This window comes from Porites lutea, chromosome 9 (genome assembly GCF_958299795.1).
Source record: "Porites lutea chromosome 9, jaPorLute2.1, whole genome shotgun sequence".
In the NCBI taxonomy this organism is placed as follows: domain Eukaryota; kingdom Metazoa; phylum Cnidaria; class Anthozoa; order Scleractinia; family Poritidae; genus Porites; species Porites lutea.
The window spans coordinates 29,120,945-29,148,292 of record NC_133209.1 but is presented as its reverse complement, the minus strand read 5'-3'; the positions used below and the strand labels follow the sequence as shown (position 1 = coordinate 29,148,292).

Here is a 27,348-nt window from a genome sequence, read left to right as displayed (position 1 = left end):
TAAGACATTGAAAACACACAATAATGCATAAGAGAAAAGAAATTTCAAAAATAAAAAAAGTTAGATAAAATTACTGTAATTATATATATGCTTTCAAGTTTTTCAAGAGGACAGTTATTGATAAGTTAACTTTACTTTCATAGATCTCAGAGGATCTGAGTATATTAGGGAAAGGAATCAGGAAAGCAGAGTTTGGGGACTAGAGCAATCAGATAGTATTCAGAACAGTAGACTGAGTCATTAATAATTACCTAATTACAGTGTTTAGACAGTAAGCTATCAACTTTATAGCACAAACAACATATCAGCGACAAATTATTAATTTATTTGACTTTTGACTAGTTTTGTCAACATCACGCCATTGCCCTACCACTTTCTGCTTCTCGACATCAAAATTTCAAAGTTATCTGTCGCATTGAAACACTAGCCGTATAGAGGTAATCGACATTCTTGTGAACTTATATTAGGTTACACAAACAGTGCCCTCAAAAACGGAAACCAAACCTCGATAGATGAGAAGGCAAGAGAGCGGCAGTATTAATTAACTCACGGCTCCAGCCGTAGCCTAGGAACATATTAAATCACAGGCTAAAATGTTCTTTCAAGGCATCGGTTCAAGAGACCAGTATTAACGCTAGCCGGTCAATAACAAACATATTTTACGCGCAGTTGGTTTATTAAACTCTTACCTTCGATCGCCTCAAAGTTCTTAAATCTCTCTCCATCGTTTGTTTCCAAAGCTGTTCGCTTTTCTGTTCAGCGTATTGGTTCAGGATTAGCCTTCATTTCAGATCACACAAGTTTCCAGCTGAAAACAGAGCTTTCTAAATTCTTGTCTCATGTGTTCCTTCTCTCAGACAACCTGTTGCGTTGTCAAGTAGATCATTTCCACACACGACTGGCTCGATTATGCGAATTTTGTGTCCAATATCTCACCAAGACGTGCATGTGATCCATGTCTATATGTCATCAACCCAACCAAGCAACACAAATTTATGTAAGAAGGAAAGTAGATGTTCTATTTGTTTGCATTTTTATGTACATGTCACGCATTCTTTCGCAGTTTGGATTGATTTAGTGCAGTGGCGCCCCAGTGCATTCTTCTTTTCAAGGAATGCTTCTGACATTTCATGATTACAATTGGGGAGGGGTGGGTGGAGAAAGGCCTGAAGTTTTCACTGCAGCAAGAAGGCGTTGTAGTCTGTGTTTAAAAGCGCAAAAGAGTGGTCCAATAATATAAGATAGTGCAATATTAAGTTTCTTTCGAGCAAAAATAAATTTCAGGAAAGAGGATATAAATATAGCTACCGTATTTATTCGATTAACCGCCCTGGGCGCTTATTAAATATTTGGACCTTAAGAGTGGGCGCTTATTCAAGGCTGGCCGCTAATTAAATTTTCACCATTTTTAACAAATGTAGTATGTATATTATGCAATAAAACAGTAAATGGTAATAACAAAACCAAAAGATGTAACAAAGCAAGGTTTCTGCAAAACATTCTGAAAAAAACTCCCTCTTAGCGAAGTTTCTTATTAGTAATTATTTCATTTTAGGAGGTTGGTGGGGGAAAAGGGAGCACTTAGTCCCCAGGGCTCTCCCCCCTTGGGCGGAGCACTTAGTCCCCAGGGCTCTCCCCCCTTGGGCGGAGCACTTAGTCCCCAGGGCTCTCCCCCCTTGGGCGGAGCACTTAGTCCCCAGGGCTCTCCCCCCTTGGGCGGAGCACTTAGTCCCCAGGGCTCTCCCCCCTTGGGCGGAGCACTTAGTCCCCAGGGCTCTCCCCCCTTGGGCGGAGCACTTAGTCCCCAGGGCTCTCCCCCCTTGGGCGGAGCACTTAGTCCCCAGGGCTCTCCCCCCTTGGGCGGAGCACTTAGTCCCCAGGGCTCTCCCCCCTTGGGCGGAGCACTTAGTCCCCAGGGCTCTCCCCCCTTGGGCGGAGCACTTAGTCCCCAGGGCTCTCCCCCCTTGGGCGGAGCACTTAGTCCCCAGGGCTCTCCCCCCTTGGGCGGAGCACTTAGTCCCCAGGGCTCTCCCCCCTTGGGCGGAGCACTTAGTCCCCAGGGCTCTCCCCCCTTGGGCGGAGCACTTAGTCCCCAGGGCTCTCCCCCCTTGGGCGGAGCACTTAGTCCCCAGGGCTCTCCCCCCTTGGGCGGAGCACTTAGTCCCCAGGGCTCTCCCCCCTTGGGCGGAGCACTTAGTCCCCAGGGCTCTCCCCCCTTGGGCGGAGCACTTAGTCCCCAGGGCTCTCCCCCCTTGGGCGGAGCACTTAGTCCCCAGGGCTCTCCCCCCTTGGGCGGAGCACTTAGTCCCCAGGGCTCTCCCCCCTTGGGCGGAGCACTTAGTCCCCAGGGCTCTCCCCCCTTGGGCGGAGCACTTAGTCCCCAGGGCTCTCCCCCCTTGGGCGGAGCACTTAGTCCCCAGGGCTCTCCCCCCTTGGGCGGAGCACTTAGTCCCCAGGGCTCTCCCCCCTTGGGCGGAGCACTTAGTCCCCAGGGCTCTCCCCCCTTGGGCGGAGCACTTAGTCCCCAGGGCTCTCCCCCCTTGGGCGGAGCACTTAGTCCCCAGGGCTCTCCCCCCTTGGGCGGAGCACTTAGTCCCCAGGGCTCTCCCCCCTTGGGCGGAGCACTTAGTCCCCAGGGCTCTCCCCCCTTGGGCGGAGCACTTAGTCCCCAGGGCTCTCCCCCCTTGGGCGGAGCACTTAGTCCCCAGGGCTCTCCCCCCTTGGGCGGAGCACTTAGTCCCCAGGGCTCTCCCCCCTTGGGCGGAGCACTTAGTCCCCAGGGCTCTCCCCCCTTGGGCGGAGCACTTAGTCCCCAGGGCTCTCCCCCCTTGGGCGGAGCACTTAGTCCCCAGGGCTCTCCCCCCTTGGGCGGAGCACTTAGTCCCCAGGGCTCTCCCCCCTTGGGCGGAGCACTTAGTCCCCAGGGCTCTCCCCCCTTGGGCGGAGCACTTAGTCCCCAGGGCTCTCCCCCCTTGGGCGGAGCACTTAGTCCCCAGGGCTCTCCCCCCTTGGGCGGAGCACTTAGTCCCCAGGGCTCTCCCCCCTTGGGCGGAGCACTTAGTCCCCAGGGCTCTCCCCCCTTGGGCGGAGCACTTAGTCCCCAGGGCTCTCCCCCCTTGGGCGGAGCACTTAGTCCCCAGGGCTCTCCCCCCTTGGGCGGAGCACTTAGTCCCCAGGGCTCTCCCCCCTTGGGCGGAGCACTTAGTCCCCAGGGCTCTCCCCCCTTGGGCGGAGCACTTAGTCCCCAGGGCTCTCCCCCCTTGGGCGGAGCACTTAGTCCCCAGGGCTCTCCCCCCTTGGGCGGAGCACTTAGTCCCCAGGGCTCTCCCCCCTTGGGCGGAGCACTTAGTCCCCAGGGCTCTCCCCCCTTGGGCGGAGCACTTAGTCCCCAGGGCTCTCCCCCCTTGGGCGGAGCACTTAGTCCCCAGGGCTCTCCCCCCTTGGGCGGAGCACTTAGTCCCCAGGGCTCTCCCCCCTTGGGCGGAGCACTTAGTCCCCAGGGCTCTCCCCCCTTGGGCGGAGCACTTAGTCCCCAGGGCTCTCCCCCCTTGGGCGGAGCACTTAGTCCCCAGGGCTCTCCCCCCTTGGGCGGAGCACTTAGTCCCCAGGGCTCTCCCCCCTTGGGCGGAGCACTTAGTCCCCAGGGCTCTCCCCCCTTGGGCGGAGCACTTAGTCCCCAGGGCTCTCCCCCCTTGGGCGGAGCACTTAGTCCCCAGGGCTCTCCCCCCTCGGGCGGAGCACTTAGTCCCCAGGGCTCTCCCCCCTCGGGCGGAGCACTTAGTCCCCAGGGCTCTCCCCCCTCGGGCGGAGCACTTAGTCCCCAGGGCTCTCCCCCCTCGGGCGGAGCACTTAGTCCCCAGGGCTCTCCCCCCTCGGGCGGAGCACTTAGTCCCCAGGGCTCTCCCCCCTCGGGCGGAGCACTTAGTCCCCAGGGCTCTCCCCCCTTGGGCGGAGCACTTAGTCCCCAGGGCTCTCCCCCCTTGGGCGGAGCACTTAGTCCCCAGGGCTCTCCCCCCTTGGGCGGAGCACTTAGTCCCCAGGGCTCTCCCCCCTCGGGCGGAGCACTTAGTCCCCAGGGCTCTCCCCCCTCGGGCGGAGCACTTAGTCCCCAGGGCTCTCCCCCCTCGGGCGGAGCACTTAGTCCCCAGGGCTCTCCCCCCTCGGGCGGAGCACTTAGTCCCCAGGGCTCTCCCCCCTCGGGCGGAGCACTTAGTCCCCAGGGCTCTCCCCCCTTGGGCGGAGCACTTAGTCCCCAGGGCTCTCCCCCCTTGGGCGGAGCACTTAGTCCCCAGGGCTCTCCCCCCTTGGGCGGAGCACTTAGTCCCCAGGGCTCTCCCCCCTTGGGCGGAGCACTTAGTCCCCAGGGCTCTCCCCCCTTGGGCGGAGCACTTAGTCCCCAGGGCTCTCCCCCCTTGGGCGGAGCACTTAGTCCCCAGGGCTCTCCCCCCTTGGGCGGAGCACTTAGTCCCCAGGGCTCTCCCCCCTTGGGCGGAGCACTTAGTCCCCAGGGCTCTCCCCCCTTGGGCGGAGCACTTAGTCCCCAGGGCTCTCCCCCCTTGGGCGGAGCACTTAGTCCCCAGGGCTCTCCCCCCTTGGGCGGAGCACTTAGTCCCCAGGGCTCTCCCCCCTTGGGCGGAGCACTTAGTCCCCAGGGCTCTCCCCCCTTGGGCGGAGCACTTAGTCCCCAGGGCTCTCCCCCCTTGGGCGGAGCACTTAGTCCCCAGGGCTCTCCCCCCTTGGGCGGAGCACTTAGTCCCCAGGGCTCTCCCCCCTTGGGCGGAGCACTTAGTCCCCAGGGCTCTCCCCCCTTGGGCGGAGCACTTAGTCCCCAGGGCTCTCCCCCCTTGGGCGGAGCACTTAGTCCCCAGGGCTCTCCCCCCTTGGGCGGAGCACTTAGTCCCCAGGGCTCTCCCCCCTTGGGCGGAGCACTTAGTCCCCAGGGCTCTCCCCCCTTGGGCGGAGCACTTAGTCCCCAGGGCTCTCCCCCCTTGGGCGGAGCACTTAGTCCCCAGGGCTCTCCCCCCTTGGGCGGAGCACTTAGTCCCCAGGGCTCTCCCCCCTTGGGCGGAGCACTTAGTCCCCAGGGCTCTCCCCCCTTGGGCGGAGCACTTAGTCCCCAGGGCTCTCCCCCCTTGGGCGGAGCACTTAGTCCCCAGGGCTCTCCCCCCTTGGGCGGAGCACTTAGTCCCCAGGGCTCTCCCCCCTTGGGCGGAGCACTTAGTCCCCAGGGCTCTCCCCCCTTGGGCGGAGCACTTAGTCCCCAGGGCTCTCCCCCCTTGGGCGGAGCACTTAGTCCCCAGGGCTCTCCCCCCTTGGGCGGAGCACTTAGTCCCCAGGGCTCTCCCCCCTTGGGCGGAGCACTTAGTCCCCAGGGCTCTCCCCCCTTGGGCGGAGCACTTAGTCCCCAGGGCTCTCCCCCCTTGGGCGGAGCACTTAGTCCCCAGGGCTCTCCCCCCTTGGGCGGAGCACTTAGTCCCCAGGGCTCTCCCCCCTTGGGCGGAGCACTTAGTCCCCAGGGCTCTCCCCCCTTGGGCGGAGCACTTAGTCCCCAGGGCTCTCCCCCCTTGGGCGGAGCACTTAGTCCCCAGGGCTCAAGGAAAAAAACAATGTAAATAAACTTACCTTGATACTTACCTTTTTTACTTACCTTCGGTGGTCTGTTGTGTACTTTTGAATATTTGGTCCCTGGCGGCCTTTTGACTACTTTTTTGTTGTATCAATCTTGGTGTTTTTTTGTTGTTGGTTTACGCTAAGGAATTTAGCTCCTTGTAAGGTTCCGTTTTGTCTACAAAACGGTACTTGCTTTACTGAATTCAAAAGCGTAAACTTCTTTTAGATGGTGATGTTTTTTGGGGGTGAGGTCTGAATTGGTTTAATTTATAGCTAAATATAACATGTTGTCTTGGTGTATATACCAAACCAGAATTGTCAAAGTGCCGAAAAGTTTACATTAAAATTATTGGAAAGAAATATTTAACATGAAAGGAAATGTAACTTAATCGTTGAGCCTCGAGACCTTATATAGAATAATTACTGAGCGCGTACTTTTCCATAGTTTTAGGACGAGCAGGTTATTATTATGGTCACTGAATTGAAACAGTAGGTTACTATTTCTCATAATGTTCTTCTGTTCCACCTCAACGACCTGTTCTTAAAACTTGTTTAATATAATAACCTGTTCAAAACAACGGAAAATTGCATGAAGACCCGACTTATCGACTGTGTTCTGCAGAAAATGAACTTACCATAAGTTTGGTATATACTGAATAAATGACAGACACACAAATGAGTTGGCTGCATATCCTTGTAAAGGACCGTGGCAGTGCTTTTATTGTTATTTTGAACACTTTCTTGGACGACAATTCGTTCTGCTTTTCTTTATAGTCAGGTAGTACCTGTTAAAAATATGGAAAGCGTTATTTGTTGTTGTAAATACCACGGTACTAACGTGTTAAGAATTGCACTCCGAATAAATGTTATTTTCTCGTTTAACTGGTTTCTCGTTACCTTCAGTTTTATTCACACCTGTCTTGCCCCTCTGTCGACCATTATCTTGTGCCAGCCTTTGAAGTTTATTTTATTAGTGTAGTCTACAGAAGAGGAAAGTTCTTCAGTTAAAGAAAAAAATTTTTACTGCAGTAGACATCAACAAAATAGGCCTATTTGACCCTAACAACCGCAACTCGCGTTTATCTTGTTGACTACACGTAAACCTTTATTACATATTTGTCCCCCAGTTCAACGTTCATCGAGCCAAAAAATCACAAAGAAACAATGCATGTTTACAAGTAACTTCTGGCGACACATAGAATAACACACAGAGACAGAATTCTGACAGAAAGTCCTTTATGTAAAGTCCAAAAGAATAATTTCTTTCTGGAGCAAAAATAACCAGTATTGTAAGAACCGTTAAAGCAATTTGGACGCTAATCACAATACATTGAGAAAAACAGCACTCACTTCAACAATGGACAATTTGACTAACGCTTGAATTAGACGCATTCAGAAAAAGAAATGCCGACTTGATTAAAACTTGACAAATCGATGACAAAACTGGCTAGTGAATGAGTAGACAATAGGCCTTTCGCCCCAAGAGAAATTGAGAACAATGCTAATGCAAAATTTAGGAGGAACAACAAAGAGTATTATGGTATTTTTGAAAAAAGGGCAAAAGCCATGTGAATTACCACAAGTTAGCCCCAGAATAAATTTAAAAGTACCGGGAAAGAAACAAACAAACTTTCAAACTTCTCGGTAGATAAATGCGAAGAAAGTTGAGGAAAACTAGTGTTAAAGAATTGTTAGCACAAGAACCATTTTGACTCCTAACATTTGATTGCTCACGGTGATGTTGATCTCCACTATCAGTTTGACAAAACTAATGAATATGCGAAGACTACGATAGCCTGTTTTGCACCCGCTCGTCACGATTAAAGTTAAAATTGCGAAAGAGCGAGAATTCAAACTTTTTAAAATTTCCGTGGCACCTAAACTTACAGCCTGCCACTAACGTTGTTTCGGCGACTAGATTAATTTGGGTTTATTGCCAGCAATTAATGTAAACTAGGGCTTAATAGGCCAAAAATATAAGTTGAACTGAGGACAAACCTTATATCTGTGAAGAGGCACAAGCGAATCTTAGCTGGGGATGACATTCGATCCACTCCAGAAATGACAGCGATCGTTTGAGACGAGTTTGGTCCTTCCAGTGTAAGTTAACCGTCTAAACAACATAGACTAACAGTTCAATCAACTCGAAATCAGCGTCTTCCTTTTGTACAGTTTCTCGATTAAAATTCATTCCAACTCGAGAAATACTCGTGTTGCACATGCCAAGTAGCATTACCAAAGTTTACCAAGATGTGATTATGCGCATGTTGAATTATTTTTCACAAGTTTTACTGGCCTTTGTGTTCGGTACAACAATAAAAACATATACTACTGATGTTTATTCAAGTGCAATTAACGCTTAAAATTCTACCATTCAAAGACTAAACTGTTGTTAAGCCGCTAAAATGTATAAAAAATATTTTCAAAAAAGGGAAAAGAACATCGCACTTTTTCAAACAACTATGGCCCTGGACAATCAGCGCTCAACGAAGACTGTGTGAAAACTGCTAGAAACGTTGTAATAACGATTTAAACAAAATCTTTTGATGAAATTCATTGACGCCAAGAAAGATTGAAAATTGAAAAAAAAGGTCAGCAAACATAATAAAACAGATTTTTAAAACTTTTTCAACGTTTTCTGTTCCGGAAGAAACCGGAACGGATATTCAGATATAGCATTTTTTTTATTAGCCAAGGGAATCGAATGAAAGAGTGCTAAAAGTTGCTTTTCAGCGTTTCTACAGTTTTGGAAAAGACAGAGCAACTTTCTCACCCTAAAGATGATCAGGCGTTTATATTACGCCCGACAAATGCTTGATGAAAACACGCCTATATTTCCCGTGCCGCTTGGGAAATGCATCTGATTAGTCAGTTTCTGTTACTGAAACCGCGACCAAAGTTTTATTCAAGTCCCCTGAGGCCTGAAGGGTCGACCGTTCAACAAAATGCAATTTTGAATTATAGAATGGAGTTTCCTTCGCTAGTACAGCGAATTTTATATGTCAGCAGCGTTTTAAGACTTTTAAGTAATGTGAAATAAAGGAAAGAAGAAGGAAAGAAATCGATCCCTTAGCTACGAGCAGTATACACTTTCTTTGAGAGTATTCCAAAACTTGAGTTGTTGGGCTGGCGAGTCTTGCCCTGTTATAGTCAGCATTCGCCTGGCCATGCCATTGCGGGTACCTCGCTTTTACCGACAACCACATTGTAAGGTGCAAATCCACTTGTAAACTTATTTGGACGAAACCAACCAATCCGTACAACCAAGGATATATATACGTCTGACAAGACCAAGCAATCCGTACAAACAAGGGTATATATACGTTGTCAAGCGTTAAAACGTCGTTACTTCGTGTGAATCGCTCCAACTGATATATCGAGTAACTCCGTACAACAACAAAAAACTCGTCACGTGATCTAAAAGGGCAGGAAGCAAGAAAACAGGGAACCCAGCCGCAACACATATGATATGGACAACAGCTAAATCACCCAAAAAACTTAAGGCCTTTGTCTGGAAGAAGCCCTCATAATTGCAAACTTACGGAACTTACGGAACTTTTTCATTTCCCGGAAGCACATTATATTGTTCTAGTTATCGTCATAACAGACATTGGGCCAACCTCATTCCCAGGGCTTTTCCGGGAAGGAGGTTCGCATGGGGTTTCATTAATTCAGTCCAACATGTGCATTGGTGCATTGAGTCAAAATTAAAAATATTTCAGTTATTGACTACAAAACTGAACCAAAAGCGGCCTTTATTAGTGACTGTCATTATTCTCCCCTTCAAGAGGGGAAAAGAAAAAATAAACTTAGAGAGAACCAAGCAGTGTTTTTAAGGTAAGAAGGTATTTTATGCATAATTACTATTGGTCATTATGGTTTACGGTCAGCTCGCCACAAGCGAAATCGCCAGCAACGAATTACTGTGAAATAATTGACACGGTTTAATACCTAGGATTACTTACCTAAGATTTTTACTTTTTCGTCAAGCTTATTCGAATTTAAATTCAAGCCAAATACAAATCTGTCGACCTTGCGTGATAAGCCTTGTGATTTATTTATTAGGGCATTCTTATTTCATAGTTCTATATTCATACTTCTTATATTTCTATAAACTTTTTATTATATTTTTGTTTTCTTTCTTATAATATTTGTGTGTGTATATTTTTATAATACTTTGTTTTAGTATAGTTTTAACTGTTTTAGGCGTATATTGATAAAGGGATTAAAGAACCTTGCGTCGACCCCGAGACTTTAGGAACGTCTTTTGCAATGCAAATACTAATAACGTGTGTATAGGTTCTGTGAATGTAAACTTTTACATTAGAGTGATTTACAAAAAAACTGGCAGAAACTAGTCATTTCTTTGGAGGTACGCAAAGTTTTCCAGAGTTTTCCAACCCTGCCACCGATTTCAGGCGTTTGACTTGATTAAATTTCGGTCTTTATATCAGTATGGCGGTTTGTGGCAAAGTCACGGAAAAATTATGCATTTTCGTTTGAAGTGTCTTTAAGAGATTAAAACGTAGTTGCATCCCTTGTTTACCTTCCGCGTTCCGCCGTTACTTCGACATCAGGTTCAGAGGGGCACACTCTATTGAGATTATATGATAGGTTGAAGCCATTTCATGTAAGCGTATATGACAGGCCTGTTGAAGTTTGCCTGAAAAAGGTATATACTTCATGGTGGAAAGCCACAAGTGCACCGGTAATATACACTCTGTGTAGTAGGTAGTATTGCGTCTTCTCCCTAATAGCTAGTGGTAGTTACTAGTAGTTACTTGTATTTACTAGTAGTTACTAGTAGTTAGTGGTAGTTATTAGTAGTTACTGGTAGTTACTAGTATTTAGTGGTAGTTATTAGTAGTTACTAGTAGTTGATGGTAGTTATTGGTATTTATAAGTAGTTACTGGTGGTTACTAGTAATTGCTGGTAGTTACTAGTATTTACTAGTAGTTACTGGTATTTAATAGTAGTTGCTGGTAGTTACTAGTAGTTACTGGTAGTTGATGGTAGTTATTGGTAGTTACTAGTAGTTGATGGTAGTTATTAGTATTTACTAGTAGTTACTAGTAGTTGCTGGTAGTTACTAGTAGTTACTGGTAGTTACTGCTTTTTAATAGTAGTTGCTAGTAGTTACTAGTAGTTACTAGTAGTTGATGGTAGTTATTGGTAGTTACTAGTAGTTACTAGTAGTTGCTGGTAGTTATTGGTATTTACTAGTAGTTACTAGTAGTTAGTGGTAGTTACTAGTAGTTACTGGTAGTTACTGGTAGTTATTAGTAGTTACTAGTAGTTACTAGTAGTTGATGGTAGTTATTGGTAGTTACTAGTAGTTGATGGTAGTTATTGGTATTTACTAGTAGTTACTGGTAGTTACTAGTAGTTGCTGGTAGTTACTAGTAGTTACAGAGAGTTATTAGTAGTTCCTGGTAGTTACTAGTAGTTATCGGTAGTTACTAGTAGTTACTGGTAGTTGTTGGTATTTATTGGTAGTTACTAGTAGTTACTGGTAGTTATTAGTAGTTACTGGTAGTTACTACTAGTCGTCGGTAGTTACTAGTAGTTACTGGTAGTTACTAGTAGTTACTGGTAGTTACTAGTAGTTACTGGTAGTTACTAGTAGTTGTTGGTAGTTACTAGTAGTTAATAGTAGTTCTTGGTATTTACTAGTAGTTAGTGGTAGTTATTAGTAGTTACTGGTAGTTACTAGTAGTTGTCGGTAGTTACTAGTAGTTGCCAGTAGTTGTCGGTAGTTACTAGTAGTTACTGGTACTTACCAGTAGTTGTCGGTAGTTTTTAGTAGTTGCTAGTATTTACTGGTAGTTACTAGTAGTTGTCGGTAGTTACTAGTAGTTACTAGTAGTTGCTAGTAGTTGTCGGTAGTTACTAGTAGTTACTGGTAGTTACTAGTACTTGTCGGTAGTTACTAGTAGTTACTAGTAGTTGTCGGTAGTTTCTAGTAGTTATTGGTAGTTGGTGGTATTTATTGGTAATTAGGAGTAGTTACTGGTAGTTATCGGTAGTTACTAGTAGTTGTCGGTAGTTACTAGTAGTTGCTGGTAGTTACTAGTAGTTGGTGGTAGTTACTTGTAGTTTGCGGTAGTTACTGGTAGTTATTAGTAGTTGTCGGTAGTTGCTTGTGGTTATCGGTAGTTACTAGTAGTTGCTGGTAGTTACTAGTAGTTGTTGGTAGTTACTAGTAGTTACTAGTAGTTCTTGGTATTTACTAGTAGTTAGTGGTAGTTATTTATAGTTACTGGTAGTTATTAGTAGTTGTCGGTAGTTGCTTGTAGTTATCGGTAGTTACTAGTAGTTACTGGTAGTTACTAGTAGTTGTCGGTAGTTACTAGTAGTTATTAGTAGTTAACGGTAGTTCTTGGTATTTACTAGTAGTTGTCGGTAGTTATTAGTAGTTACTGGTAGTTGGTAGTAGTTCTCGGTAGTCACTAGTAGTTGTCAGTAGTTACTAGTAGTTACTAGTGGTTAATGGTAGTTCTTGGTATTTACTAGTAGTTACTTGTAGGACCTGGTAGTTATTAGTAGTTGTCGGTGGTTGCTTGTAGTTGTCGATAGTTACTAGTTGTTGGTGGTAGTTATTGGCATTTACTGGTAGTTTTTGGTAGTTAATAGTAGTTATTGGTGTTTACTGGTAGTTTCTGGTAGTTACTAGTAGTTGCTGGTAGTTACTAGTAATATTAATAGTAATAAATTGCTTTATTTGCATGGCCGCATAATTTTACAGTATTGCAAAAGCATGCATATGACAATCACTTTTACTTTTTAACATTACATTACAATTACTTTTTAACATTATAGTCAATAGTTCCTTAGTCTTTTAGTCTTAGTATCTTAGTCTAGTTTTAAACACGATTCCTAGGAAGACCATGTAAAATGATACGATTTCGTGTATAAATAAAGATTGATGATGATGATGAATCAAAATATAGAACAAACAACACTAATAATGATCTAGAAAAATTCAGTTACATTACTAACAATGAATCACGTATTTTCATACAGGAGGAAACAAACTTCATAACTAACTTATTTACATGATGTTCCTTCGAATTCATTATCAGTTTTATGCTTTCTGGAGATGATTTCTTGTTAAAGTCAGGTATTATTCGATTGCTTTGATTAATAAAGGCCTGTCTTTGTACTGAGTATTTGTTACATTGAAAGAGGAAATGAATCTCATCTTCTACCTGATTTGAGTTACATATTAAGGGACATAATCTATTTTCTCTCGGAAAATGATCGATTTGGTATCGACCATGTTCAATCATAAGTTTGTGATTACTTATTTTAAATTTAACAAAATTCTTTCGTTCGTCATAATGTCTTAGCTGGTAGAGATAATCAGATGTAGAATATTCAGAAGATGATAATAGCGATCCTACCGTTCGAGACCACTTAACCTCTCTGTCTAGAAATCTGTCGGGTTTTCATCTTGATATTGACGAGATACCTAAAGATGGAGATTGCGCCTTTCGTAGTATTATTAGGACATTAAGTTCCGCCTGCGGGGAAGATCATACTGATTTGTTGAGTCATCTCAAACACTTAGGTCTTATGAAATCCGAGGATGAAGACACCGCAGTGCTACGTGAGTGCTTTGTAGAAGAAATCCTTAAAGAGGACAACGAGTTACTAGCCTTTCTTCCAACTCAAGATAGGTACACGAAAACTCAAACGGCGCACCTGTTTAAAAGGCGAGGCGTGTTTGACACAGCCCTAGGTGACTTTGTCATGAAAAACTGCGCAGAGATCCTTCGGATACCAATCGTGGTGGTTACATTATTGACATCCTTGCCGTACATTCCATTCCTTCCGAGCAGACCCCTGTCTAGTACGTTTATTTATGTGGCTTATCATTATTATGGAGCAGGTCACTATGATGCCACAAAACCACACGATTTAGGTAAAATTAACAATTAGCAATTATTATATTAGATAAAGTACGATCTGAAGGCTAATCAAAAAGTAGGACAAAGTAGGCGAAATGGAGTAAGAGCGATGAAGACTGCAAAACCACAAATTCATTTTTTAAGAGAAGTTTTACCTGCCGTGGGTGTCCTTGTATCTTAAGGACCCTACTATGTTATTTTTACGTAAGAAGATATCATGTTTTCGTGCGGAAAGCTCAGCTGGTATTTTATGTAACAAATACTTAGGGCCTGTTTACATGGAGGTGGGGGACCCCAGGTACGTTAGGTAACTTGCTTAGGTGGGGTAAAAAATTAACCCTCCTTACATGCAATCTTGCAACCACGTCATCCCGGGGTGCACTTTCTCAAGATTATTGAATGGTCGCTAAGCACGTAAACAAGAAATATGATGGAAAACCTCGTTTTTTGGCGATTAATACTCTTCTACACTCCCTTGTTGCTCTTGCTGTAACCTTCAGTGCTGAGGCTTTAATAATGATGCAAAGTCACCGCCAAAGTGAATTTTGCGCGAATTTGATGTATCACGAATCGGACCCCTGCTAGGCGGGTTACCCCACCTTGAACGTTTACATGGCAAAATTTGACTCCGGCTGAGAGGGTTACAAACCGGGCTATTCGCCTTGGCGGGTCACCCCAAATATCATGTAAACGTCATCAAATTAAAATGAGCGATTATATGGACAGGCGGGTTACCCCACCTAAGCTGATTACCTCACCTACCTGGGGTCCCTCACCTCCATGTAAACAGGCCCGTATAGTGTAATTAAGCCGTCTCTCCTAGGGGAGAGGGCTAAAATCTAGTAATGGCTAGTACGCTCTCACTTTGGGGTCTCTAGAAACGACAAAACAAAAACAAAAACAAAACCTTTACACTTGCAGCACATTTTTTGGTGGTTGATTCGATTCTTTGCCGTCCCCGCACAACTATGACGTGAAAAGACCAAATGTTATAAAGTATACTTGAGAATGAAGGCGATAAATTTTACTGTCTCGGTCTAAACTTGGTTGCGATCCTATTCGAACTCGTTTACGTACATACATACATACTTTATTGACTTTCCTCATAGAGGCTTTTCAAAGACAATAATTCAATTAGTTACATACGACTAAAAAGATAAAAATTTATTACAATAAACACCTACTTCAAGGACGCTCAAAATATTGACAATAATATTTATCAGACGTATAATTTATTAATTAATTTTAAAAAACTTTTACTTAAAAACTCTAATAGAAATATTCACACCAAAGTTAAATGACATGATAAAAACTTACAAGCAGATACTGACTCAAAAGTTTTAAGAAGGTTATCCATGGAGTTCCAGATACTGACTATTCTATCATAAAAGGTCCTCTGACCACTGGCAGACTTAAAAAGTGGAATGTTCAGTGTCTGTGAACTTCTCGTGGCACGCCCGCCTATTTCTCCTCGCTTAATGAACTGGAAGAAAGGTACTCCGGCACACTGGGAGTAAGACATTTAAAGGCCATAACTACCAGCAACTACTAGCAACTACTAGTAAATACCAATAACTACCGATAACTACTAGGAACTACTAGTAACTACCTGTAACTACTAGTAACTACCAGTAACTACCGATAACTACTAGTAACTACCAGTAACTACTAGTAACTACCAGTAACTACCAGTAACTACCGATAACTACTAGTAACTACCAGCAACTACTAGTAACTACCGATAACTACTAGTAACTACCAGTAACTACTAGTAACTACCGATAACTACTAGTAACTACCAGCAACTACTAGTAACTACCAGTAACTACTAGTAACTACCGATAACTACTAGTAACTACCAGTAACTACTAATAACTACCAGTAACTACCAGTAACTACTAGTAATTACCAATAAATACCACCAACTACCAGTAACTACTAGTAACTACCGATAACTACTAGTAACTACCGGGAACTACTAATAACTACCAGTAACTACCAGCAACTACTAGCAACTACTAGTAAATACCAATAACTACCGATAACTACTAGTAAATACCAATAACTACCATCAACTACTAGTAACTACCAATAACTACCATCAACTACTAGTAACTACTAGTAACTACCAGCAACTACTAGTAAATGCCAGTAACTACTAATAAATACCACTAAATACTAGTAACTACCAATAAATACCACCAACTACCAGTAACTACTAGTAACTACCGATAACTACTAGTAACTACCAGTAACTACTAGTAACTACCAGTAACTACTAGTAAATACCAATAACTACCATCAACTACTAGTAACTACCAATAACTACCATCAACTACTAGTAACTACTAGTAACTACTAGCAACTACTAGTAAATACCAGTAACTACTAATAACTACCACTAAATACTAGTAACTACCAATAAATACCACCAACTACCAGTAACTACTAGTAACTACCGATAACTACTAGTAACTACCAGGAACTACTAATAACTACCAGTAACTACTAGTAACTACCAGCAACTACTAGTAACTACCAGTAGCTACTAGTAAATACCAATAACCACCATCAACTACTAGTAACTACCAATAACTACCATCAACTACTAGTAACTACTAGTAACTACCAGCAACTACTATTAAATACCAGTAACTACTAATAACTACCAGTAACTACTAGTAACTACCAGGAACTACTAGTAACTACTAGTAAATACCAATAACTACCATCAACTACTAGTAACTACTAGTAACTACCAGCAACTATTATTAAATACCAGTAACTACTAATAACTACCAGTAACTACTAGTAACTACCAGTAACTACTAGTAACTACCAGCAACTACTAGTAACTACCAGCAACTACAAGTAACTACCAGCAACTACTAGTAAATACCAGTAACTACCATCAACTACTAGTAACTACCAATAACTACCATCAACTACTAGTAACTACTAGTAACTACCAGCAACTACTAGTAACTACTAGTAAATACCAATAACTACCATCAACTACTAGTAACTACTAGTAACTACCAGCAATTACTAGTAACTACCAGTAACTACTAATAAATACCAATAACTACCATCAACTACTAGTAACTACTAATAACTACCACTAAATTCTAGTAACTACCAGTAACTACTAATAACTACCACTAACTACTAGTAAATACCAAGAACTACTATTAACTACTAGTAACTACTAGTAACTACCGACAACTACTAGTAACTACCAGTAACTACTAATAACTACCACTAACTACTAGTAACTACTAGTAAACACAAGTAACTACTAGTAACTACCACTAGCTATTAGGGAGAAGACACAATACTACATACTACACAGAGTGTATATTACCGGTGCACTTGTGGCTTTCCACCATGAAGTATATACCCTGAAAATAAATTGTTCCTGGATGTTTGTATAAAGTTAATGATTGTCAAAATTTTTACCTCCTCGCTAAATAGAAATTAAGCAGCAGAATTAGGTTTTTTGAGCTGTTGTCATATTTTTTTTCAAGCCTGACAGTCTGATGATTTATTGTTCATAAAGGTCAAGATTGAGCAGGCGTTCCATATATCCAGGATGACGAGGAAGTCTTTTAATGCAACCTTTAAAAGGTAACACAAAACACCATGAGAAGATAAAATGGATTCTGAAGAACCAAGGAAGTTAAAGGAGGGGTTCCTAGTAAAGAAGGTGAGAAACCGTTACGTGGAGAAATTCGAAAACCTAACAACTGCGTTGAAGCCAAACAACGCTTAAACAACTTGGCACGGGAACTCGGGAAATTAATGAAACTACGTACAGTAGCTGACGCTACCGGAAAAAGGAAACGATGCAGGATCCTGGGCTTGATATTGAATCGCCGGTTTGTGATGTTATTTTCTATGAAGGAGTGTTTTTCTGGATGATTTTTAGTGCATTTACCAGTAGTCAGTTGTTACAGATCAATTTTCTAACTTGTAATACAGCTAGCATAAGTTACTGAGGTACAGTCTCAGACAAAAATAGTTGGGACACTTCCATTTAACGCTGTTTTTTACCTTCTTGCCCGTCTCCTCACCCTCCCAATGTTGTTTATCGTAGTTAACTCGTCAAATCTTGTGCACAATTATTGGCAGGGCCAGAAGACAGTAAAGTGTCCCAACAATTTTGACGGAGACTGTAGTAAATTAAGCATTGATTAATATGTGTAGAAGTAATGTTGGTGTTAATTTGTTCATTGTGATTAATCGATCATAACTAAATTTCCTTCCAGCATAAAGGTTATGTAATGCCAATTAATACCTACTTACATGTAAATGCAAACTTTTTTCAACCAAAGATAAAACAAATCAATACAAGTGGTGTTTTGATGGCAGCTCTTTTACAAATTTCCTGCTAAAGAGAAATTTAATTGGCAAGCAATCACGTAAGAACTCTATCTTAAGTGTACATTTCTAGCTGAAAATCTCTGATGAAGTAAATTAAAAGCCCACGTAGAGTCTAGGCTAAATTTCTAGCGACTGAGGACTAAAAGTCTGAGTCAGTCAGGTTTGCTTCCTTCTCCTGTGTACTAAGGAAATCAGGTGTAGAAAGTGGCCAGTCATTGAACCCAACATGGGATTATACTCGCAGAAATTACTTAGAATCATAGCAAGAATAATAATAAACGAGACTGTTGAACTTGAATGCACGGCAAGTAACAAGATGAGAAAGAGATTCTTAAACCGTCCGAAACAGACTGGCTGAACAGCTGAATGGCTAAAGGAAATGTTTAAATGGATGAGGTGGAACAGCCGAAAAGAAAATTTTTGAACAGATGTGGTGCTGAAGGAAATACTTGATTGGATGAGGTCAAACGGCTGAAAATTTCATCACATGCCCTTGGGTAGCTAAAAATAGAAAATTGACAAAATAGTGCATTTGGTTTCTTAGAGCCTTCCCAGGAAGGCCACTAATAGAAGCTTTTTTCCTTCTGAAAGGGTCATGTGCGTCACAACTGGAAGACCAGATGGTTCATTTTATATGATGAGACACTGGTGTACTGTAAAAAGAAAAACCAGGTTTGTTGACATAGTTGTAGAAAAAGTGTTTGGAAAGGTCATTGATAAAGAAAATGCAAAGGAAATTAATGTTGACTGAGTGTTGGGAATCAGATGAAAAACTGCTCATTTTTGCATCCTTAATTTCTCCTTCTAAAATCATTTTGTTTGAGAAGTAATATCAAGCATTCGACACAGTGTTTCATCACCAGATGAAACACCTTGTAGATCATCAAAATACTCCGCTGTGCATCGTATTTTCAACTCTCTTCTCATTGTTTCATCATCTGGTGATGAAACACTGCGTCCCATGCTAGATATTTACTTCTCAAACTCATCAATAATTCATAAAGAAAATTCAAAGAAAATTAATGTTTAATGAGTGTTTCGATATCAGATGAAAAACTGCTCATTTTTGCATCCTTAATTTCTCCTTCAAAAACAATTTTGTTTGAGAAGAAATATCAAACATTCGACACAGTATTTCATCAGCAGATGAAACACCTCGAAGTTAGTCAAAAATACTCTGCTGCGCGTCGTATTTTCAACTCTCTTCTCGGTGTTTCATCTGGTGATGAAACACTGCATCTCATGTTTGATATATTACATCAAGCATGTGTTTTTGACTGTGAATTTGCCAAAATGTGAAAATGGCTTTGTATTGTGTTACTCCTACAGATTATGCAAGCAACTGGTGAGATTCCTCTACAAGGTTGCTTTTTAGTGTCACCATGTGCAGAATATACCAAAAAGGAGGTATTTTATTATTTCATTTTAAGTTTCTTGTGTGGTCAGGTGTCCCAAGCTCATGTTACAATGATAAAAGGAAATTTACTTTTGGTGACATGGGTGAGTCCATATTGCATTACAGGTGACAGTTGTATCAGACTTGCTCATATCACCCAAAGCACCCACCCTTGTAACATGAGGTAGGGATGCCTGTGGTGTGATTACCATGGGAACAAACATGTTCAACTGCAGGTAACTTAAGTTCAGTGCACCAAGCTGTTAAACCCTAAATGAGTGATATGGGAAAAGAAAATGGCATTGTGTGCAAGGCATTGGAAGTTTTTCCATTCTGTTCTCAAGCATATCGTACCAGCTACTTGCAACTTTTAAGAGTGATGCAACCCTCCAAATGCCATAAAGTGTTTGCTTGGTTGCCATTTGGCAACCAACTCTTTTGGTTTAGGGAGACTTTTTTACAAATCAAGTTGCCAGCTCCAAAATTTTATGTGCCATCATGGAAAATGGTCCCAACTTGGAGGGTTGTGATGAGGCGTATGGGCATGCAATAGTGGAGGTGGGTGCAGGGGATATCCATAATCCACTTATATCTTGCCCATAAAGGATGTTGAATTTTGGTGCAGGCATTAGATCTGTCACTTACATAGTCCTGTTTCTAGCCTAATACAGTAATCACTGTATTGGTGACTTGAATAAATCATAATTGGGAGATGCAGACCATGGGGAAATGAAGGGTGGGGTGGGTGGCATGCTCTTTTTCTCTATCCTTTCTCTAGCTCAATAGGGTAAACACTTGACCCCTACATTAGGAGGGAGATCGAGAATGGGGCTTTTCAGGATAGGAAAATGGGGTTGGCTGTCGAAGGGTCAAACGGTAAGACCAGATGGTCTTTCTTTTCTTTCTCATGGTGTTTTGGTGTGTAAAAATTCTAGGCTGTCTTCAGAATAACATCAAAGGATAATGTTGAATATTTAGTTCAAGCAGCAAATGATGAAGAGCGTGAGGAATGGACCACAGCAATTGCCAATGCAATCAGAAGATTAGACATCAAGTATAAGGTAACGTTAACATGCTTAGCTAAAAACGTTTGTAATTTCCTCAGGTCCAGTTTGTCCTTTGACTCAACTGAAGTGCAGAGTTCGGTAAGAATGTTATTTTACATGCTGAGTTGCAGCAAAAATGAAGTATAGGTGAATAAATAGCACTGTGTGAAAGTATTCTTGCCTAGTAGCAAGGGCTGTGCTTTAAGAAAAATTGCAGGGAGCGCAAAGCTCTTAACCCATGAAATCCAGGTGTACCCAGTGAATTTCTGATCTCTCAAGGGCAAAAGTAAGTCACTGTTGTAGCTAATTTTTTATCTGCAGTAATTTTGCTTTTTCTTTTGTTTCAACTTCATTAACATGTATTACCATACCCAAAAACAACGAAAAAACAAAAAAATTACCTAAGATAAAAAGTTAACTACAACATCGCCATTTGGCCATCATATTCTGCAAGAGAATATATTTGCTTACTTACTTAGGCCGGGAATCATCCCGAGCTGTCCTAATAAAATCTTTCCATGTGACCTGATCGAACATGGCATCTCTTATCTCTTTGGTATTGTCCAGCTAGAGCATAGCTTTCATTTACACGTAAATGAACACTCAGGGTAATTTTTCCACAAAGAATGAAATTAAAGTTAGAATTAATATTAACCTCATTATTCATTTATTGTATTTTGCTTTAAGCATACAAAGTCTGAAGTTCCTCACAGCAGAAGTACTTACTCACGGCCAGCTTTGCAGTTTCCACCCACCCAAATAAGGTGTTATGAAATAATGTTTCCTGGTTGTTTGTGCCTGTGAACCCAAAATATCATGCCAGTTTTGGTTTAAGTTAAGGTCACCAGAAGCAGAGGCTTGATGGTGTCTACCTAATATTTTATCTTTAAGCTTTGATAGTCAGTTGATTTGGGAGTGGTAAGGTTTACTTTCCTAAGTATATGGCCAAGTGGAAGCTTCTTTTCTTTGCCAGCAATCTAAAGTGTGATTGCCACAAGAAGTCAGCCTCATGAGTTTCACAGCAGAAAAGCTGTGAAGCAAGTGAAAATGCAAACAGCCAAGCAAAGGTTGTGAAGTCTTGCGAGTTCCCACAGGCCAAATTAAATAGGGTTAAGGACTTCTTTGAATATCTCATGCTGCTCCACTTTGTATTTTTTAACTTTTAAAGTATGGTTATTCTGGTGATTCAGTTGATCATTGTGGTTCTATGCATTTGATTATTTTTTACTGAATTATTGTTGTTGACTTATTAAATAACAATACTTAAAAATTAACTTTTTTTAGAGAAATAGTAGAAGCTATGCAAGATGTTGATGCAGGAATACCTCTTGATACCCACATGTGTTACAAAGAAAATAAAGCATACAAACTCTGTTTTAATGGTGAGAATATCCTGGATAATAAATTATTACATTCTTTATTTATTCTTATTGGTTGGAAAACACTGAGCTGAGGAGTGGAAACTTACTTTTGCAGGAATTCAAGTCATTGACTGGTTACTAAAGTGGTCATTTGTACACAACAGGGATGCAGGAAGGGACTTGGCTTGTGTGTTACTAGAAGATGCCCATCTGCAACCTGTAGGACTAACAAGTACACTCTCATTCAAGCAGAAAACAGAGTTTGAAAATGCTGCCACCTTTCTTGATGACACAGATGCCCTTTACAGATTTGTAAGTAGTTTTTTTGAAGCACTGCTGTGCTTTAATAATTTTTTCTGTGATAATATAAAACAGAGTAACGTGAATGTTCTTTTTTACCAGTCTGCGCTTAGACATAGTGCTCAGAATGAACCTCTCGAGTTAGAGACTTCTGATGATTCCAGTGATTCAGAGGATGAAATCCCAAGAGATCAGGTATTACTGAAGATGAGGCAGGGTCATTTGGTACTGATTCCTTGAAAGATGGTCAAGATTGTGCCAGGTTTAAGGCAAAGTTTTCTTGTTTAGAAACATTTGAAGCTTATAAAATATTGTTGACCCTATTTATCCAGAGACCCTATTATGATGACAGAATTAATGATACTTTACAGTCTTTAGGAAAGGAATTACAGTGTGAAATAAAACATTTTAATGGTAATTGCCTTTCAGGAACTGGCCCTGATATTTTGGTAGATTTGATTTGCTTTAATTCTAAAGTTGGTAGAGAGTAAGAGATGCTCTGGGAAAAGACCAGTCAAAATATTTACCAGTTTAAATGTTAGCCTTTTGTTTGCGTTGTCCCTGTGTGTCCCGTACTCTCCAGTATGGCGTTTTTGTACCATGCGAGTGACTAGCTGCAAAAACCTCAGAGGTGACCAAAGTCAAATGAGACAGAAATTCCAAATTTCATTTTAAAAAATGCTGAAAAACAAATATAAGTACCTTATTCTCCTTCATTTTCGCGGGAATTAAATTTCGCGAAAACTTTCTTGGCACATTTCGCGAGTCTTTAATTTCGCGATCACGGAGAAAATTGTGTTTGCAGGGAATTTAATTTCACAAAATCGACAATTAAGTGACTTTATTTTTTCTTTTTTACAAAAATTGTACATTAATCAACAGTTGAAACAAAACCAATACGCTGTCCCTTAGCGGCAGCCGTATTCCTCTAAAAGTCAGTCTTACAGTAATAAAAAAAGTCTTCTTGTTCTTCCGAGTCATCATCGAGTATCGAGAGTATCGTTACATGTCCTTTCTAGGAGATCTCAACAGAACCTTCAGTCTCTTCAAATGGATCCTCAGGGGGAAGACTAAACGATTCATCTAATAGTTGGGCGATGCCAGCCTTTCCCACCCTTTAGTGATGTGACAATTTTTAAAATTTTTAAAACTAAACTAGTGAGAAGCACTCTGCAAACTGTTGCTGTAAAACTTGTTTATTCTCCTACGCGTTTCGTCTTACTAACGTAGACTTCTTCAGGGAGTTTTACAATCAAGTACTAAACGCCTGTATTTAAGCCATAATATGACTAAAACTAATGATGGTCGCAAACCTTGAAGGTTTGGCCGGATTTACGAAAAGGAACAGGCGCAGCTGTGAAATTTTTTACGCAAGGCGTGAGAAAACTTTGGGGCCACGGTTTTAGCCAAAATAAGACTAAACAAGTTTTACAGCAACAGTTCGCAGAGTGCTGCTCACTAGTTTAGTTAAAAAAATTTTAAAAATTAACATCTAAAGTTGATAGATGATAGCTCCTTGTACTAACACCTTGTGTTAAAAGTCATTTAGGACCCTTGAAAACACAAATACATAATTTTCTGTGTCCATTAAATTTTGCGAGATCAAAGTTGGCGGTCGTTATTTTTCGCAGGTCTTTAAGTTCGCGAATTTTTTAAAATTGTGAAAATCGCTAATTTAAGAACCTGCGAAAATTAAGGAGAATAAGGTACCATTAATCTAACTTTTAGCTTAATTTTCAATTGACTGTTATCTTACACTTTGAATTGACACCTGTATTAGAGACTTACACCTTATTCTTTAAACTGAGTTGTAAACTGAAATATGAGTTCTGGCCAGACTTTCAATATTTCATATTTTACTTGACTTTTGACATCAAAATATAATGTTATATTCATTACTTGTTTCAACCAGTGTGGGGCTATCAAAGGGAATATTGTCAAGCAAGGGTTTCTTCAGAAAAAGGTATGCATACTTGTAGCCCGCATTTTCAGTATTAACATTTTCATATATGGTCCAACCTCCTGCAAGCGACCACCCAAAATGTGAAGAGTAAGTGGTTGCTTAAGGGAGGTGGTTGCTTATGAGAGTTGAACTGTTGGAGGTCTTCAATGAGAAAACGTCTGGACAAATCTAATTTTTGGAGAGAATGTATAACATGCATTTTTTTAACGGGTTACAATAACAATGAATGTAAATTTTTCTCATACTCTGAGTTTTAACCTGAGTATCAGACCCTCCTTAGGGGAAAAGAAAGCCTGATACTCAGGTTATCTGAGTGGCATAGTACAGTGGACACAAAGATCAGACCATTGTATGAAGTGGTCGCTTAAGGAGGTTAAAAGCAATGGAGAATTATAACCCCGTCCCACCAACTAAAAAGTGGTCACGGACGCTTGCGAGTTTGGTCATTTACAAGAGGTTCGAACTATAAGGCTTTGGGTGGGAAAATTTTGGTGTTTTGGATAACCGATAAGTGGTCGCTTATGCGAGGTGGTTGCTTACAATAGGTGGTAGCAAGTGGAGGTTTGACTATAATTTATGTTATTAGCTTAGATTACTTTGTTTATATTGTCTTTCTTGCCTGGGAACATACTTTTGGATCTACTTTGCCAAGTGACAGAAATGTTCCATTCACTGAAATCTTTGGGTATTTCCTGGACAGTTATGCTTAAAATTAATGCAAATTAAAAACACCTTCAAATATCATTTATGCTCAGCAATAATAGTCATAATAATATTTATTATTAGGGTCATGTCCGACACAACTGGAAAACAAGAAAATTTATCCTTTGTACTGAACCAACCATGTTGTTCTACTGCCGACCGTCCAAGGTAAGAAGAGTCACAACTCAGCCTCCACTGATCAGCCAGTGTCGATGTAAGAATACTGTAAACTGCCTTTTATAAGCCTTTGGCATATACATCTTCACAAGGAGTTTTTTGGGGGGCAGCACATATCTATATGACTTATATAAGGGAGTAGCTCACCCCCGCGGCTGTAATATTCCAAAATGAATGACCCTTTCTACATTGAAATGTTTCGATGTTTTGCTTCTCCGTTACTGTAAACTGCCCCCGTTATAACCCCCCATCATCCCCCCCCCCCCCCCCCACTTATAGGCCCTCCCTGTTACAGGTCCAGGATCAGGATTTGGAGAACTGGGTGGCACACCCCCATCAAGAATTCCCACGAGTACATGTATCCGCCCGGGTATTACAGTGATGGTGTGTATTTAATTCTCCGACATAACCACCCGTTTTCTCTCATTCATTCTCCACTCTGCAATATGTCCTCTTTTTTTTCGTAGGAGTCTACTCTGGTTGGTCAAATAAAATTACTCAACAGTGAAGTAAAGACTCTAAAAAATGATGATGATCTTGCTGGAGCCGAATGGGATCAGGGTAATAATTTTCAGCCAAAAATTTTTTTACCTGTTTACTGTAATTGTTATTAGGGCTATTTATACCTGCCAACTTTTTCTGACTCAATTGCGTAAGATTTTCGTCTTATCATTACCGCCATTTCCCAAAACGTTCCAGCGGCTTCCGAACATTTCCTAAGATTTTCCGAAGACTTTCGAACGTTGCCGAAAATGTCCAAAGATGTACTGACAACCTTCGAGCACTTTTAAAGCCATTTCAAAGGCGACAATTTTAGCGTGTTGTGATAAAGTTTGGACACAAAAACACAATAAAGCGCAAACTCTTCTTGATTTTTGACAAACAAAGTATAGTGCAGTCAATTCATTTGTGTTACTTGAAGGTCTGAGAAAAAAGAAATGGAACTAAGGTCTTTGAAAGGAGGCCCTAATTTAAGCAAATCAACCGGTTTTGTTTTTGCTTAAGCATGCAATTTATCGCAATATCGCGCTCTAAAATAAATCCAAATAATACTAAGGTGATGGAGCTTTTGAGATTTTCCCCTTGATTTATAATTTTTTTCTGATGGGGTTGCTTAAAACCATTGACAGGAAGCGGGTGGGTAGCCTGTGGCTAACTCATATATTGCTGAGAAAATAAGGTATAACTGTTGGATAATCGACTACTGTGAATGTTGGTTAATTTTGTACAGGAAACAAGAAGCAGACAACTGGATATACCTTTCTTCTTCGTACAAGGAAAGGAATAAAGTACATTTTTCGAGCGGCATCTGAGGAAGACAGGATGGACTGGGTACAGGCTTTACAATCTGTTTGTGAAAATACCTGACAAGAGACTGAGGTTCTCTGCACTGGCCTGCGCATGCATGTTAGCCTGTTCCAGGCGTTCGGATTGTAGAGCGTCTGAAACAGGCTTCCTGCGTGATAGAGTCGTGAGTGCGACCCCTTGTAAATTAGCTCCCAACAAGTTTGAAGTGCGCGCCGTAGTAACGGACCCAAGACCTCGAAAAAACTGCATGACAGCAGCATCCCCAACAAGTTTCTTATTTTGCTTTTCTTATCAAATAATGAGGATAAAGAGGTCAAACGAGCAGGTCAGACTGGGTCAATGATATCCATGCATTTTAAAACTCCACCAAACCGCTTATTTGTACAAGTCGGGTACGGCAGTTAAAAAGGAAACGGTAAATGGATCAAGGTGTTCATTCTGAACTTTTTACGGGGCTTGCTGTTTGCAGGGCTCAAACACTACGGGGCGAGGAGAAAAACATGAACATTTTAATGTAGCGATGCGAAAATGAGAAATGTTAGCGGCGACCAAGGTGAAAACAAGCGGCAGTAAAAAAAAAAAAACGCACAGGAACACATGCAATATTTCCTCTCTTGTTCCTCCATAAAAAGTGTAACTAGGAATTTCGAAGTTTCACGTTATAGCCGTTCTACGGCAAAGAAGTGTACAAAAAAATGTGCTGCACGTGCAAAGACCTATTCATTTTTTTGCGGTTTTCGTTGCCGTCGCCGCTTCCACGATTTTATATTTTGTTTGGGTAAACTATATTTAACATTAACAAGAGCTTCGCTTTTAGCCATGACTAAATCTGTATATAGAAATACATGTACTTATTATGTCGTCCTGTGTACTTGGAGTAGATTAATTTCCAGCATATTGTATTAAGTCCAATATAGCGCCGCCTAACTCAAATACGGCGCTTATTCGAGTAAACACGAAACGCCAATGTTTCATGGCAATAGAAAATTTCTATGGTAAATGCGACGTGCGTTTGCTGCAAATGAATATACCCTTGGCCTTACAGATTTCTAGAATATTATTAGTGCCTGTAACGTCACAAGGAGGGCTAGACCCTGTCTGCCTCCTTTGAATTTTTATGCGCTTAACGTGTAGGATCGTTCTACAAAATCAACTAGTGCTTCTGTACAATAATTTTGCTTTTGCGGGCAT

At 41.8% G+C, this 27,348-nt stretch overlaps 2 protein-coding genes across 5 annotated transcripts in view; one reads left to right on the top strand and one right to left on the bottom strand.

Moving 5' to 3' along the window:
• Window positions 1-1,064, bottom strand: part of LOC140947749 (uncharacterized) — a 32,496-nt gene extending 31,432 nt beyond the window's left edge. For both annotated transcript variants that reach the window (XM_073396927.1, XM_073396928.1), the window contains exon 1: window positions 690-1,064. In XM_073396927.1, coding sequence (XP_073253028.1) covers window positions 690-725 — 36 coding nt within the window. In that variant the 5' untranslated portion in view covers window positions 726-1,064. The remainder of the gene's footprint in view (window positions 1-689) is intronic.
• Window positions 1,065-16,918: 15,854 nt separating this feature from the next.
• Window positions 16,919-27,348, top strand: part of LOC140947567 (pleckstrin-2-like) — a 10,769-nt gene continuing 339 nt past the window's right edge. The window contains exons 1-12 of one of the 3 annotated variants that reach the window (XM_073396706.1): window positions 16,919-17,227; window positions 18,496-18,576; window positions 19,234-19,311; window positions 20,236-20,361; window positions 21,034-21,110; window positions 21,631-21,728; window positions 21,823-22,019; window positions 22,110-22,202; window positions 23,920-23,970; window positions 24,757-24,840; window positions 25,317-25,410; window positions 26,081-27,088. In XM_073396706.1, coding sequence (XP_073252807.1) covers window positions 17,177-17,227; window positions 18,496-18,576; window positions 19,234-19,311; window positions 20,236-20,361; window positions 21,034-21,110; window positions 21,631-21,728; window positions 21,823-22,019; window positions 22,110-22,202; window positions 23,920-23,970; window positions 24,757-24,840; window positions 25,317-25,410; window positions 26,081-26,217 — 1,167 coding nt within the window. In that variant the 5' untranslated portion in view covers window positions 16,919-17,176 and the 3' untranslated portion in view covers window positions 26,218-27,088. Of the gene's footprint in view, window positions 17,228-18,495; window positions 18,577-19,233; window positions 19,312-20,235; window positions 20,362-21,033; window positions 21,111-21,630; window positions 21,729-21,822; window positions 22,020-22,109; window positions 22,203-23,919; window positions 23,971-24,756; window positions 24,841-25,316; window positions 25,411-26,080 lie in introns of all 3 variants that reach the window. The other 2 variants (XM_073396708.1, XM_073396707.1) reach the window with 2 other exon arrangements.